Source organism: Phyllostomus hastatus, unplaced genomic scaffold (assembly GCF_019186645.2).
Source record: "Phyllostomus hastatus isolate PE091 unplaced genomic scaffold, TTU_PhHast_1.1 phas_scaffold_317, whole genome shotgun sequence".
In the NCBI taxonomy this organism is placed as follows: Eukaryota; Metazoa; Chordata; class Mammalia; order Chiroptera; family Phyllostomidae; genus Phyllostomus; species Phyllostomus hastatus.
In genome coordinates, this window is record NW_025334023.1 from 3931394 (window position 1) to 3944109 (window position 12716).

The 12716-nt window shown below is 57.9% G+C and overlaps 1 protein-coding gene across 9 annotated transcripts in view; it reads right to left on the bottom strand.

Annotated features, from left to right (window-relative positions):
• Positions 1-12716, bottom strand: part of GDPD5 (glycerophosphodiester phosphodiesterase domain containing 5) — an 86901-nt gene that overhangs the window by 31897 nt on the left and 42288 nt on the right. For 7 of the 9 annotated variants that reach the window (XM_045817909.1, XM_045817911.1, XM_045817915.1 and 4 more), the window contains one exon: positions 8760-8936. In XM_045817909.1, the coding sequence (XP_045673865.1) occupies positions 8760-8876 (117 nt within the window). In that variant the 5' untranslated portion in view covers positions 8877-8936. Of the gene's footprint in view, positions 1-2552; positions 2571-8749; positions 8937-12716 lie in introns of those variants that run through there. The other 2 variants (XM_045817917.1, XM_045817916.1) reach the window with 2 other exon arrangements.

Below are 12716 nucleotides of genomic sequence, written 5' to 3' on the forward strand. Positions count from 1 at the left end.
CTCAGTGCCACTCTCTCCCCATCATTCTGCACACTCGTGCTGGCGCTGGACTATCGATCGGCCTGGACTCCATTGGGGCAGCTCACGCAAGTGACGGGCTGACCAGCAGGCAGCTCCAGCCCCAGGAGAGAGCATGCAGATGGGGGAGCCCAGGCTGCTCTGGAGCTCTCTGCCAGGTGTGGGAGCAGGGGAGGTCTGGCAGGCTCCCAAGGGGGGCTGCCCACAGCAGAGCTGGCAGAAATGGGCTTTCTAGGATGACAGAGTTAGGAGCCTCCGTGCAGGCAGAGGGAGGGCGTGGAAGGTGCCAGAGCACAGAACCAGGCAGGTTTTGTTGGGGGGAAAAGGCCTCTTTTCTTATGGGCTTATAAAAGCTTTCTCTATATAAGAGTATTAATCTTCATATATAGCACATTTTTTATTCTATCATTTGACTTTAATTTTGTTATTAAACCCTGTAGATAAAATTTTAAGTTTGTAGGCAGTCAAATCTATCTCTTTTCCTTTATAGGTTTCACCCTTGGTGTCCTGTTTAAGGACGGTGGCCCAAGATTGTATATCTAACCTACACCTCACACTGGTAATTTCCTGGCTTCATTGTTTACATCGAAATTTGTAACTCAGCCCTGGCTGGTGAGGTTTAGTGGATTGAGCGCTGGTCTGTGAGCCAGAGGGTTGCAGGTTCTAGTCCCAGTCAGGGCACGTGCCTGGGTTGCAGACCAGGTCCCCAGTAGGGGACATGCGAGAGGCAACCACACATTATGTTTCTTTCCCTCTCTTTCTCCCTCTCTTCCTCTCTCTCTAAAAATAGATAAATAAAATCTAAAAAAAAAAAAGAAATCTGTAACCCATCTCTCCATATCCATCTATCCATAGCTCCATACGGACATCTATGTGCATGGAGAGAGGCTGGAAAGCCGTATCTCTAAAGCAGTGAGACTAGAATTTGACTTTACATCTTCCCAAGTTTGAATTTTCTCAACAAATGTGTGCTTCCTAAATAGAACGAAAATACATGTGAACCCATCTGGGATTTATTTTGGTTCAAGGTAAGAGGCAGGGATCTAATTTTACTCCCACCAAACGGATGCTCCGGCTGTCCCATCCCATTCTCGATGTTCGCGCTGACGCTTGGGTTCGCTGGGCACACAGCCCGCGCTCAGTGGTGGTGGATGCTTCTAGGCTGTCAGGTCTGTCCTGAGGCTGCCCCTCCCCGAGTGCTGGCTCTGCCTGGCTCGGCTCCTTTGGCACAGCGGGGCTCTGGCCCCTGGGTCACCCTTGTGGTCCTGGCTCTGCTTTGAGGTTTGAGGCCAGCTGTGTCTTCAGCACCACACAGCACCACCCTGGCGAGAGAGATGGAGGGGTGCCTGCCCATCTAGTCTGCCCACCTGCAGGCCAGATTTGGGGCACCCAGTTCCTCCAATCACCACCTGTTTCACCCTGACCAAGTTACAAATGGGGGAACTGATGCACAAGGGGGAAGAAAGTCCAGGAAATGTCAGCTGGGAAGGGTGCAGGGAGCTCCTGGAAGGGAGAGACAGACAGGCTCTGGCAGGATTATTCTGGCCCCGACACAGGAGATTTGGGGGAGGGGCAGCCCAGGGAGGTTTGAGCAACGAGACAGCATTAGGGCCTAGCAGGCAATGGGGTTAGAGTCCCCACCCCCAGCCAGTTCCTGACAGCCTAAGAGGCTGGATTTATTTTTCTGGGCTCCAGAGAGCAGGGCAATTAGGCCTCCATCTGCCCTTCTTCTGCTGGGGGCACTCAGGGCCGCTCGTTATGCAGGAGCGTGGAACCAGGCCCAGTCTGGAGCACCTGGGTTCTCCCGCCCGTCTGGTGGGTTGCATCAGCCCAAGAGGAGGTCTGAGCAGAAGAGCTGGGGGCCCTTAGGAGAGACTATCTGGGAGTCCCTCAGAGGGCCCTGGCATGGGGCAGTGGTGGCCACCACCCCTGCTGATCCCCCATCATCGCCGTGCCCCGTCCACACGCCCTAGGCAGCCACTCACAGTGGTCAGGAGTGCCACGAATGAGGCCTAGCCACTCCCCAAGGGCCCATCAGGCATCCTCTGCCACAGTCAGGGAAGAGCTAGGAAGGGCGTGGGGTTCCCCGAAGGCCAGAAACAGCATGCTTTATTGCGGAGATAAATCCTCAGCGCCCGGTGCTGCCACAGCCCAGGCTGTGCCAGCCTGTCCTCCTCTCCCTCATGGGCACAATATCATCATCTCGCATGTTCTCATCCTCTTAGCAGCCCGGTATGGTTTAAAGGATAAAATGAGGTCTTATCTTCCTTGTTTTAGAAGTGGTAAAACTGAAGCTTGGAGGGCACTTCTCTGACCTGCTGTGCCCCTTTCCCCAAACACGGAAGACAGCACGGCCACCCCTCTGCGGGTGTGCAGGTAGGACATGTTCCTCCAGGGTTGGAGTAGCAGTCTCTCTGGAAGGCACTTTGGTGCCCTTATATAACTCGACCCCCAGGGCATGGATTTGTATCTGCATCTAACCCACAAGCAAGTAGAGGCCCAGAGAGGGTCTGGCCTTGCCTAAGGTCACTCACTAAGTCACTGGAGGAGGCAGGTAGAGTTCAGAGTACATGCAGCTCCCTTGGCCAGGAATGCCCACCCAGGTGCTTCTGGTTGACTCCAATCACATCTTGTCCCAAAGGCTGCTTCATCCAGGGAGCCCACCTTGATTCCCAAGCAAGATCCACATTTCCTTGCTGCACATCCGTCCCTGTCATAGGTCCACACGGTGTTGCTGGAACAGGGAGGTGGGAGCCAGCTTGGAATCATCCCGCCGCACACTGGCAGAGCCCAACCCCAGGGGCCTGGGCGGTCCCACAGTGGAGTCGGCACCCTTCCCCACCAGCCCCAGCCAGGGGCAGCGAAATGCAGCATCCCCTGCACCCTGCAGTCCACCCCGCACCCGTGAGCTCGGTGGTGTCCCGCCTCTCCACACAGTTCGCCCATGGCAGGGCGGCAGGGCGGCAGGGCGGCAGGACTGCGGGACGGCAGCGGCTGCGTTCCCTAACTGGCTTCCTCACCCGCTCCTCATCTCAGGGCCCAGTTGTCCCTCCGGTTGGTGCGCAGCCCCTCCTCTGAGCCAGGCCCTCTCCTCAAAACACTCGGATTCTAGCCCTGGCTGGGTAGCCCCAGGCTGCAGGTTCAATTCCTGGGCAGGGCACATGTAAGAAGAAACCAATGAGTGTATAAATGGGTAGAACAACAAATAAATGTTTCTCTCTCCCTTCTTCTCCCTTTCTAAAGTCAATAAATAAAATAAATGTTATAAAAACCACTCAGAATCTAGCTGGAGACACAGACAGTCACAACCCACATGGCAGCCCAAGCTGGAGGGTGCTACCAGAGCCCAGAGGGGAATGTCTGACTCATTTTTGGTTGGAGAAGGGGGGACTACTTAGGGGAATCGACATTTTCAATGAGCCAGCCTTGAGAGGCAGAGATGAAGAGAATTCTGGGCAGCAATGGCCTGAGCCCAGGCAGGTGCTGAGGAAGGGTGAGGGATGCTGGGACAGCTGAAGTGGCGCAAGCGTGTGTGTGTGTGCGTGTGCGTGTGTGCGTGCAAGTGCATGTGTGTGGTGGAGTGCTGGGGGATTCCCCATAGCAGGTGTCTTCCTGCCCCCATTCTAGCAGGCAGGCAATTGGGGCACAGAGTTTTATTTTGTCTGTGTTCCACCCACCCCCACTGCACTCCTCCTGGGCTCCACTGGGGCCACTCTCCCTGTCGCTTACCCCTGGGCACAGCACAGTCGCCGCATCCAGCCAGGCTGGAAACCTCGGGATGACGGGAGGCACCATCAGAGACTCAAAACCCCTTCCACAGCCAGTCTGGTGACTGTGCCTTCTAGGTGTCTCTGGAATCCCTCCCTGGGCTACCTCCCAACATCCCCCTAGCCCTAGTCGAGACCTCAGCCTTTCCCACCTGGCTGCCTGCCCTCCCTGCCTCCACCGAGGCCCCTCAGCACCCATTCTCCATGATGGAACCACAGTGGTCCTCGCACAGCCAGAGGCTGACTGGGCTCCCACTGCCCAGTGCAAGCAGGCTCCCTAGCACAGCCTCAAGTGGCTCCCTCCCCTCCTCCCTCTGGAGCCACACTGGGCCCCACTGCTTTCAGTTCCCAAGCACAGGCCACCGCACACTCAGCCCCCTGCCCGGAGTGCTTCCCTACTCCGGCATGGGGGTGCAGACAGCAGCTCAGGCAAGCTTCCCTGCCTGGGATGTCCTGGCCTCTGCAGTGATCACCTGGGTGGTCCGGGTGGGTCACTTCTTGTTTGTCTGCTGCCCCATCTGTCTAGGAGCCCTTCAAGAGAGGGGGACCAGGTCTGACACACCTGTGACCTCTGGGCCCACAGCAGGTATCAGGAAAGTTTTGTTGATTGACTAAATAACCAGTGCCTCCCAGATAAGACTGGTGTGGGACTGCGGAGAGGGCACAGAGCTGGGGGTGCCAGCAGGGGCAGTGCAGGTTGTGCCTTCAACCCCTCGGCTTGAATAAATCACTTACTCTTCGTGGAGCTCCATCTGAAAGATGGAGGAGGTCAAATAAGCTCAACACAGCCTTCCAAAAGCAAGCTCACTATTGATGTGCAAGAGAAGTGACCGTCACTGTCTCCTTCAGAGTGCTGGGCTGGGAAGTTCCTCCAGGCATCTGACCTATATCCTTCTTGCTACAGAGAAGCTGATTCTGACACCGCGCTGCCTCCCACAGCAGCACAGTCCTCAGGGGGCCCGGGGTGGGGCCTGCCTGAGGACTGTCTTCTGTCCCACCAAGGCCTTAATTGGCAGCACGAGAGTAATGAGTCACGGACAACTACCAATTAATTATCCCCAGTTATAAAAAGCATTGCTTCCCCTTCCTAGATGCTGAGTGAGCCGGCCCCCTGTTGCCGGGGGCCCCTCCACGCCCTGCTGCAGCTGCCAGCAGCAGAATAGGTCATTCCACCTCTCCAGTCCTCAGTTTCCTGTTTCCTTATTTGACAAGTGTGGGCCCTGGGGGGAGGGGACAGTGTGAGCAAAGGCTTGGGGCAGGAAGGAAGGAGGCAGCTTGAGCTCGGATGGACAGACAGATAGCAGGAGGGGCTCCTCCTCAAGCTCCCCGCCTGCCCTCCACCCTTCACTGTCCCAGGACCCACCCAGGGCTGCAAGGCCAGATCCCAGCCCCGAAACACGGAGGGAGCGTCCCCAGTGTGCCCTGGAGACACTCCCCATCTTGTCCAAAACCCGCCTGGTCCAGTGCTCTTTCTCCTCCATCAGAATGCTTCCCGAGTCCTCCCTGCCCTTCCTTTCTTCTCCATCTTGCAAGCTCTCATGACAAAAATACTCAGACTCAAAATACATGAGTCCTCCCCGACAGCCTCCCTCTTCCTGAGGCTCTTGCTGCAGATCTGTGCCGACTCCAGGTGTGACATGACTTTGAGCCTTGATTGCTCTCTCCATGCAGGGGGCATAACCAAGAAACATGCCCCCAGGGGTGCTGTATCAGTCAACAGGGCGATGCATGTTAGCTGTGCGCTCCCCGAATACAACAGGTACTCAGTAAATGTGAACCGTTACCCTCACACACCATCTCTCAGCCTGCTGAGAGTGAAACGCTTCTGTGACTCACCGCTCCTCTGTCACCTCACTCCACAGATGAGGAGGCTCAGAGAGGCCAGCTTCACAGGAGAACTTGGCCCCAGGCTTCCCCTTGACTCAGAACTTCTCTGAGTTGGGAGATGCAGTGGGAGGGCTCCCCAAGAGGACCTCAGGGGAGGTAGTGCCTGGGCAGGGGCCGTGCAGGGCGTCCCTAAGTGAGGAGGACACGGCGGGGATGAAGAGAGGCACAGGCCTGCAGGTGGACTCCATCCCTTTGCCAAGCACGGCCTCTCCTCCACCCTCAGCGGCTCTCCTTTCCCCGCCCACCTGCTCCCAGAGCTCACTGGAGGGCCTCAGTTTGTTCAGCACCATGTACGACGGGGCACCTTCTCTGCACCAGCCCTGACTCTGAGACACCAGATGGCTGTTCCCTTCACTGCGTCAGGCCAGAGAGCCCAGCACCCCCTCACTGTCCTCACGCAGCTGTCTCCAAGGGACTAGGGAGAGAGAAAAGAGAGGAGAGAGAGTGAGACAAGGGCGAGCATGCTGAGGCTGGAGCCCAGGAAGTGGGAGGGGAAGCAGGTGGGGAGTGAGTGACAGGGAAGGGGAGGATGCTCCTCATCAGCTGGGAGTCTCAGGGTCACCTGAGGTGAGCTCAGCCCTTTCTGCAGAGGCCCTCCCCCCAGAGCTGCTGCAAAACCCCGTCCCCTTTCCCAGCAAGGCTGGCTTGTGGCCTCCTGAGGTCCTTCCTGCTTTTGCCGCCTACCTGGTACCTGGACGGACCTCAGCATGTGCAGAGCCTGCACAGCACAGGCTCCCAGGCAGCTCAAAACCGGCCTCAGCCCACCACTTCCTCCCCTCTGGGCGCTGCGCTGGCCACAGCCAGGGCCCATCACTTCCTGACCGCACAGCCGATGACTGGCTGGCTGGCCTGGGCCCACCGAGGGCTGTGAGTGCCCTGGGAGACACACCTTCCTCCAGAGTCGACTCCAACAGCCAAGGAACTTTGGCTCAGAAGTTCAGCCGTCCTTCTCTCCCTTCCTCAGCTTCAGTTTCCTCCCCACTCCGACCAAGAGCTGTTGGATCTACCCTGCCTGGGGACAGTTCTGAGTGCTACCCTTCACGGGCTGTGTGACCTGGGCCCAGTCACAGATGACCAGCTTCTGTTTCCCGATGTAAGATGGTGGCCATGACCCCTGGCTCAGGGGTGGGTGTCAGTGCTCGGCACAGTGCCAGGTGCGAGACACACGGGTGCAGGCTGCCTGCCGCCCCGCTGCCCCACTGCCCGCTGCTCCTGACACAGGGAGGCCCTGCTGCCGGCCCCGGTCTCGGGGGAGAACAAATAATGGAGCCTGGAGCAAAGCAGAGTGGCCAAGGAATTCTAGAGTCTTGACCCAGCCCCACTTGCACTGCAGAGACGGAGAGGCCGAGGCAGTGACTCAGGAGTGGCTGGTCTCAGTGACTGGTCACAGCAAGCACTGCTGGTCGCTTCCTGCCGCTGTCGCACGCCATCCGCCCCGCAGCTCCGTGAGAGTCAGGTGTGCTATCTCACAGGTGAGAAAGCTCAAAGTCAAGTACACACCGTGGACAAAAAGGGGCACTGTGACAAATCTAACCGAAAGTAACCTCGAGGGTGACCTGATCATGAATTCCCGTCTGGGCAGGACTTGCTGAGCAGGCCCCTCCGGCCGGTCACTACAGGCTGTCTTTGCCCTCAGCAAGCCCTGCCCACTGTTTCCGTGCAGCTTCGTTAACACACCTTTGCAGTGCCTCTCTGTCGGACCCCTGGGAAGCAGAGCTGACCTCCAGGGAGCCCCTAACCTTGTTAACTATCTTGTATCCGTGCCCTGCCCTGCTTTCTGCCACCTTCCTGGAATCTCTCCTCCTTACTCTCAAATGCATAAAAGAAACTGCAAAATGTCATTCTCCGGAGCATTTGAGACCTCGCTTCCCAGCACTGTCATCAGTTTGGCTCAATTAAAATCGCATTACAATCCTCTACAGGTTTGGACCTTTCTGACGTCAGCAGTCCCACTAGGAGAGGCTCAGTTTTGACCGTGAGGCCTGCCCGACCCTGACAGCACAGACTGCACTGCGGTGGGGGACCCCGCGTCCACATAAGATGGAAAAGCTGTTCCAGGCAGGCAGGGCCTGGGGCAGACAGACCAGGGCCTGCTCTGCCGCTGTGGACAGGCCCCTTCCTCTCCCTCGCTGAAGTTTGGCTTGTCGCCTCCTCTGTGCTGGGAGTGCGGACATGCCCACGAATCAGGCCAGGTTCCAGGCTCCTGTTTAGTCTAGCGCTCCGCCCCTCACTACCACAGGCAGAGCAGGAGATCGGACAGGGGACAGGCCCCCCCGCCCTTCCCCCTTGTCCAGGCAGCCCTGTGCCACCTGCCCTCTGACCTCAGCAGCCACCCCTACACTCGGCCACTCCTGCATGTTCGGGGGCCAGCTGCACTGGAGGCTGGCTTCTTCGTTCGGAAGAGCAGGGAAGAGGAAAGTTGTTTTTCAGGCAGCAAAGCTTTTAGATAAACACAATTTATCTCTCTCTCCATTTCTTCTTAAAGGAATTGGGTTCCTTCGGAAAAGAAACTAGATTCACCAGCGGACGGCGCCCAGGGACGAAGTGCTAGTCACAGTTTGGCCTGGGCCGCCGACACTGAAGGAGGCGTTCTTTATCCGGCTGGGCACCTGCCGCCGGCTCTGGCTCAGGTGGCCAGGTCCCTGTGCCAGGCCACAGCCCTGCCAGCTCCCAGGCTCCGGAGGGCCTGGCCCACCTCCTCACCCTCCCCTCCAGCCACCCTCCCTGCTCACCTGCCCGTCCTGATCTGCCAGGAGGCTGAGAGCCTCTGTGCACCTTGCGGTGACCACTTCCTCTTAGAGTGCCCCTCCTGGAGCGCCCCCCTCCCCCGCCCAGCCTCAGGGGCAGCCCGGCCCCCACACTGTCAGAGCAGAGTTAGCAACTGGCTACATCCACGACAGAACAGCCTCACCCACCTGGTCAGGTAGATTTAAGCACGACCACGGGCCTGCGTGACAGAGGGAGGACTGAAACCCAGAATGGGCACTGACTGTCCCAAGCCACAGAGCAGAGTGACAGAGCTGACACCCCTTCCCCCAGACGCTGAGGTGCCCTGGATCCCTGTGACCAGGCCCCACCTCGGCTCACCGGTGTGGTGTCGTCATGGGAACGCTGGTAGCGTTTCCAGCGGCAGCCGTAGATGCCCGTGAGGCAGGAGAGGCACAGCTGGGGCTCATAGTACTGCAGGGGCTGGTGTCTCACCATGCTCGTGCCCGAGGCCCTGGTGCCCGGCCCTCAGGAGCCCATGGGGGCCCCAGGCTGGTCCTGTGGGAGAAAGCACAGGGCTGTGAGACAGGGGACAGTGGGGGATCGGCCCCAGACACAGCCAAAGTCTTTGCAGCCCAGGTCAGGGCGGGCCAGCCTCTGCATAAACCCCTGCAGGGGGCCCAGGCCTGCCTGGAGTCAGAGGCCCATACCTTCAGGTCTCCTGGAATGCCACCCACCCCCGATCTTATCCACACACTCGCCCCCTCCCCCCAGCCACCCTCGCCCAGCACAATGCTGCTTCTTCCTCTGCGTGCAAGGCTCCCCCTTAGAACTGCCCCAGGTCACCTTCTGCAAAACTGCAACTGCTTCCCATCCTCTCTCAACCATTCTCAGCCTTATTTTCTCAATCGTGTTCCCAAATATACTTTACTTATTTTGTGTCTTGTCTACCTATCCCACTCTGATGTTAGTTTCAGAGAGGCAAGGATTTTGTCTGTTTTCTCCTCTGCTGTATCCCCAGGACCTAGAACAGTGCCTAGCACACAGTGTCCGTGAGGACACTTTATATCCATTGTTCCATCGCACTGTCACAGGGGGCAGGTGCAGTACCCCAAACCCATTGGACAGGTGAACACACTGAGGCCCCACGAGAGACAGGGGCAGTGCTGGCCTTGGACACCAGCTGGATGTGGGCCATCTGGGACTCTGCTCTAATGCCCAGATGTGTTCATTCCTTCAGGCTCAGGGAGCCCGGCCCAGTGGGGCCGTGGCAGGTTGGTAGAGCAATGGGAGGTGTCTTGTGGGTTGAGTTGAGTCCCCAGGAGCAGCGGCCCCAGCCCTGCTTGGGGCCCTGGAGACACCTGCTGGGGCTCTGAGGTGGCCGCATTTGGCCAGTGGCCATTGGCTTGGCCACCTCACCCACCCTGATGTCAGGCATCATCTGGTCCTCAGCACCACTGTTACTACTGCCCCATTTCACAGATGAGGTGAGATATAATTCGCACACCATAAAACTCACTCCTTTAAAGTGCACAATTCAGTATTTGGCATACTGGGTTTTTAGGGAAGTCACTGAGTTGTACAAACACCCCCATTTTCTAATTCCAAAGCATTTTCATCATCCCAAGAAAAGCTCCACTCTCAGCTGCAGCCGCCTCCACGCTCTGTCGCCCCCATTCCCGCCCTCAGGCCCTGACCACCACTAATTTACTTTATGTCTCGATTTATGTGCCTAGTCCGGACATTTCACATAACAGGAATCACACAATGTACGGCCTTCCGTGACTGGCTCCTCTTACTTAACGCAATGTCTCTGAGGTCTACCCGTCTTGCAGCATAAATCAGCACCGCGTCCTCTTACAGAGCTGAACTGTTCAGTGGTGCGGACCGACCGTTTTCCCCGCTCACCAGTTGATGAGCATTTGCGTTGCTACCCCTTTCTGGCTGTTGCGAGTAACACCGCTGTGGACAAGTTTCTGTGTGAACATCTGTTTCCATTCCCCTTGGGTCCGCACTTTGGAACGGAGCTGCTGGGTCATGCAGTTTGACCCTTTGAAGAACTGCCAAAAGCCGTCTCCTGAAGCAGCCGCACCCGCACCATTTCCCAGGCCCTACGCATTATCATCACTGCCCCCTTTCATAGGCGAGAAGTCTGAAGCACAGAGAGGCTGGGCCACTCGCTGTGGGTGACCCAGCAGAGACAGGCAGTCTAACTCCAGCAGCCTTGCGCTAACCTGGGGTTGGCAAATAGGCTTAACTCAGGGGCCGTATCTGGCCAGCCACCTATTTTTGTATAGCCCACAGGCTAAGAATGGGGAAAAATCAAAACAAGAACACATTTGTGACACATGAAAATTACATGAGGGTCAGATGTCAGTGGGTCCATGAACAAAGCTTCACGGATGCAGCCAAGCTCATCGGGCCTGTACTGTCTGCGGCAGCTCCAGCTGCAGCTGCAGAGCTGAGCATCTGCGACAGGACCCACACGCCCCGAGGCCTACAGTGCTCACCGCCCCTTGAGAGGGAGAGTTCTCGGGCACCTGCAACCACTGGGCTACAATGGCTCATAAGCGCAGTGCACAGTAGAGTGAGTAAAGGGAGGCTGTGGGCACTTAAGGAGGGGCAGAGAGGGTCAGGGAAGGCTTCCTGGAGGCCGCGCTGAGCTGAGGCATCCGAGGTGAGCTCCCAAGATGCCTCCTTCCAAATGCCAGGGGGCAGCACCACAGGAGCAGCTGGAGCTCCAGGCCCACCCACCACTTCTGTCTCTGGGCCTCAGGCAGGGCCTCCGCCTCCCCCCACCCACCCTCATCACCGCCCAGTGCTAACCTCGGCACAGGGATCACAGCCCCAGTCCGAGGAGAGAGATGCATTAGGAGCTTGCTGGGAATATCGACTGACCCAGTGTCTCCTAATTGTTGGGAACTGTCTGCTGCAGTCTCTGGGCCGTGTTTCCCCAGGGAGCCATGTGGAATATGGTGCAGCTGCCGGGGAATCTCTGAGTCAAGCCAGGCCCAGGATGTGGAGGGCAGTAAGGGATGCGGATACTGTTGCGGTCGGCCAGGCTCCCGTGGGGTGGGGAGGCCTGGGGAGTAGAAGGGGGGATGCTCTCAGCTGTGTTCAGCCAGATCTGACCCTGTGCACCCCCAGATTAAGGCTTCTGCTGTCAGGTCGACCATCACATCCGCCCCCACCTCCCCAGGAAGGGAGGAGGCAGCTGACATGTAGAAAGAGGCCTGGATTCATCCTGTGTCAGCCACTGACTTGCTCTGTGGCTGAGGCCTCTCGGGGCTCCTCCCTGAGCCTTGCTTTCTGAACCTGTAAAATGGGATAACAGCCTTTGCCTGGACTTCGGTAGGAGACCAGGTTATGGGGGAGGGGCGCCAGGAGGGTGCATGGCTGCAGTGACTGAGGTACTGCAGGTGGGCACTCTATCAGCAGAAGCCCACGCCCAGGTTCCCCTGCCCTCACATTCCTTTCCCAGGACCCCCAGTCCTGAGACTGGTTCCCACGTGTCCTCTGCCTTTCCCCACCGCCACGACTGAGCAATACAATCCCTAGGAATGGAAATTCCACTTCAAATCTGGAAAAGAGGGAAGTAGAACTGCCTGCCCTGGGCCTCAGCCCAGTGCTCAGCTGATTTTGGCTCTTGCAGCGGCCTCTCCCGAGGTAGATTTTCACACTATCCATAAGGTCAGGGGTATCTGTGGGAGGCAAGCCCCGTCTCTCCTGTTGCTATTCTCCTGGGGTCATCTCGTCCACTCCCAAGGCTTCAGTTACCGGGCACGGCCAAGGCCACCCAATCTCTGCCTCTCCATCAAGACAGCAGGCTCCCAGCTGTCTCTGGGGGTGTCGCCCAGGTCCCGTGGACCCAGCACCGCCACACTGACCTCCTCACCACCCCAACCTGCCTCTCGTAGCCCTCAAAGCCCTTTGTCACCGTTCCCTTGACTACTGCCCTAGGGGCGGGGGTGTTATGCCCACCACCCCAAGCTCTGTCCTGCAGCCAGCACAAGCTTTTTAACAGGCACGCGACCAGGATCTGGCCCCTCCAGCTCCTCCAGCCTCGCCACTCCAGAACTTGCCATCCCTCCATCTGATCAACACCCCCTGACCCTTCGAATCTCAGCTCAGGTGTTACCTCCTCCAGGGAGCCTGCCCTGGGCCCCAGGTTCAGTCAGAGCCCTCCTCAGGCTCCTGCAGCCCTGGGCGTCCCTGATCCTGGGCGCCCGTGTGAATAGTGTGGGGGTGTCCGTCTCCCCCAGGGGATGGTCTGAGTTTCTCCTATATCCCCAGTGGCCAGCACAGGGCAGCAAGAGGACGAGGCCCTGGGGTTTCCTG